This window comes from Alligator sinensis, unplaced genomic scaffold, assembly GCF_000455745.1.
Source record: "Alligator sinensis unplaced genomic scaffold, ASM45574v1 scaffold421_1, whole genome shotgun sequence".
Lineage (NCBI taxonomy): Eukaryota > Metazoa > Chordata > Crocodylia > Alligatoridae > Alligator > Alligator sinensis.
In genome coordinates, this window is record NW_005841871.1 from 225,983 (window position 1) to 227,761 (window position 1,779).

General features: G+C 58.7%; 1 protein-coding gene across 1 annotated transcript in view; it reads right to left on the reverse strand.

Annotated features, from left to right (window-relative positions):
• The window catches only part of GPR78 (G protein-coupled receptor 78), a 6,070-nt gene extending 4,496 nt beyond the window's left edge, over nt 1–1,574 (reverse strand). The window contains exons 1-2 of the mRNA XM_006017029.1: nt 907–1,574; nt 135–248 (exon numbers count right to left, since the gene is read on the reverse strand). Of these exons, the coding sequence (XP_006017091.1) occupies nt 135–248; nt 907–1,574 (782 nt within the window). The remainder of the gene's footprint in view (nt 1–134; nt 249–906) is intronic.
• Between the last annotated feature and the right edge of the window lie 205 nt (nt 1,575–1,779).

The following is a 1,779-nucleotide window of genomic DNA, read 5'->3' on the forward strand; positions in this document are numbered from 1 at the left end:
TGTTAATCAAGCCAGGGTTCCCAGACCCCTGCAAGGGAGGATGGGAGCCATCTCAGTGCAGGGCTGGTGAGGCTGAGGGTCAGCGCGCCCTTGGCCCCAGGAAGCTCCCAGCACAGGAGCCTGGCAGAACTCACCTGGTGATAATGTAGGGGCCAAAACAGATCAGGAAGGAGCCTATAAAAATACTGATTTTCTTAGTAGCTCGCTGCCGTCTCCTTTTCTGCTCGTTCAGACACCGCTGCTTCACACTGAAAAGGGACAACCACAATCCCGGGGTTAGACAAGAAGCGAGGGACAAGAAGCGGGGCCCTGCCCCGCGGAAAGGTCCGCTCGCTGGAGCCGCCCCCCGGGCCCGGCGCGGTCGAGGGCCGGCTGCGACCGGGGAGCGCCCGGAGCTCCCTCCCCGACGGCGGTCTGAGAGCCCCCAGGGGCCAGCCCGCTCACTCCGGGGCCTCGGGCTCCTGGGAACTGCATTTCCCAATGAAACACAAGGGGCTGTAAATACAGACGGGAGCCTTTGAAGTTGGAGGGGGAAGGTGGGAGCAAGTTTCCGCACCTGGCCCCTTCCCGGCGCCTATGAGACAAGGCAACTGAACGCATTGGATACGGGCTTCGGCAGGTTGAGAACCACACACACACACACACACACACACACACAGTGTGATATGGGCACGGTCATATTAAGCCTGTGTGTGTGCACACACCACCACACCCAGTGTATTACCTAGGATAATATCTACCAGCATATACCCCAGTACATTACCAGCATGCTCAGTGTATACCCCAGTATATAACCTACAATGGATACCTACCGAGTGAACACACTGTGCCACATACATACTAAGCGTGTGCGTGTGCACACACACACACACACACACACACACACACACACCCCCGGGAGATTACCTGGGATGGATATCGACCAGCAACACCAGCGTCTGCATTGTAATAATGTCTATCCTTTTGCAGTGGAATCGGGCTACTTTCAACACCTTCAGGTAGGTGAAGCACAGTATCACCAGCGACAGCATGAAACTGGTGGCGTGAAAGACGATGGTGAAGACGGTGAACCTCCTCCTCTCCGTCTCCTCTCTCAGGTGCAAGGTGCAGGAGGCGTAGACGCTGCTGTAGTCTACCCACGAGTAACACAAGGAGACCAAGGGGAAGGTGAGGGAGTGGAGCCAGGAGTAGCCCACCAGGAGCACGGCATCCTTGTAGCGCATCTTGCTGGTGTAACTCAAGGGGAACACCACGGCAATCCACTTGTCTATGCTGAGCGCAGCCATGCTCAGCATGGTGTTGGAGGTGAGGAAAGTTTCCAGGAAGCCCACCGCCCTGCAGATGCAGTCACCGAGGGGTTGCTGGTGCCTCAGGATCCCCAGCAAAGTGACGGGCATGTTGAGCACGGTCAGGAGCAGGTTACAGAAGGACAGGTTCACCAGGAAGATCCCGGGCACTTGCTTGCGGATCTCGGAGCTGTAGAGGAAACATAGCAGCACCAGGAGGTTGGACAGCAGAGACACCACGAGCACCAGCACGAGGAAAAACGCCAGGAGAACTCCGGCCAAGTCCATGTCTTAACACGTAGCCCCGAGCCCCTGGACCAGGAGACGGCGTGCTTCAGGGCGGCAGCAGCGGCGAGACATGGCAGCTGGCACAGGTGCCTCTTGGGAGCGCCTCCAGGGGTGCCCGGGCATCTTGGGGGAGACTCCGGGCAGAGCCGCGCTCCGGGCTGCGGGGCTGGTTGCCGCCCGGCGCTGTCCAGGGTGCTGAAGGCTC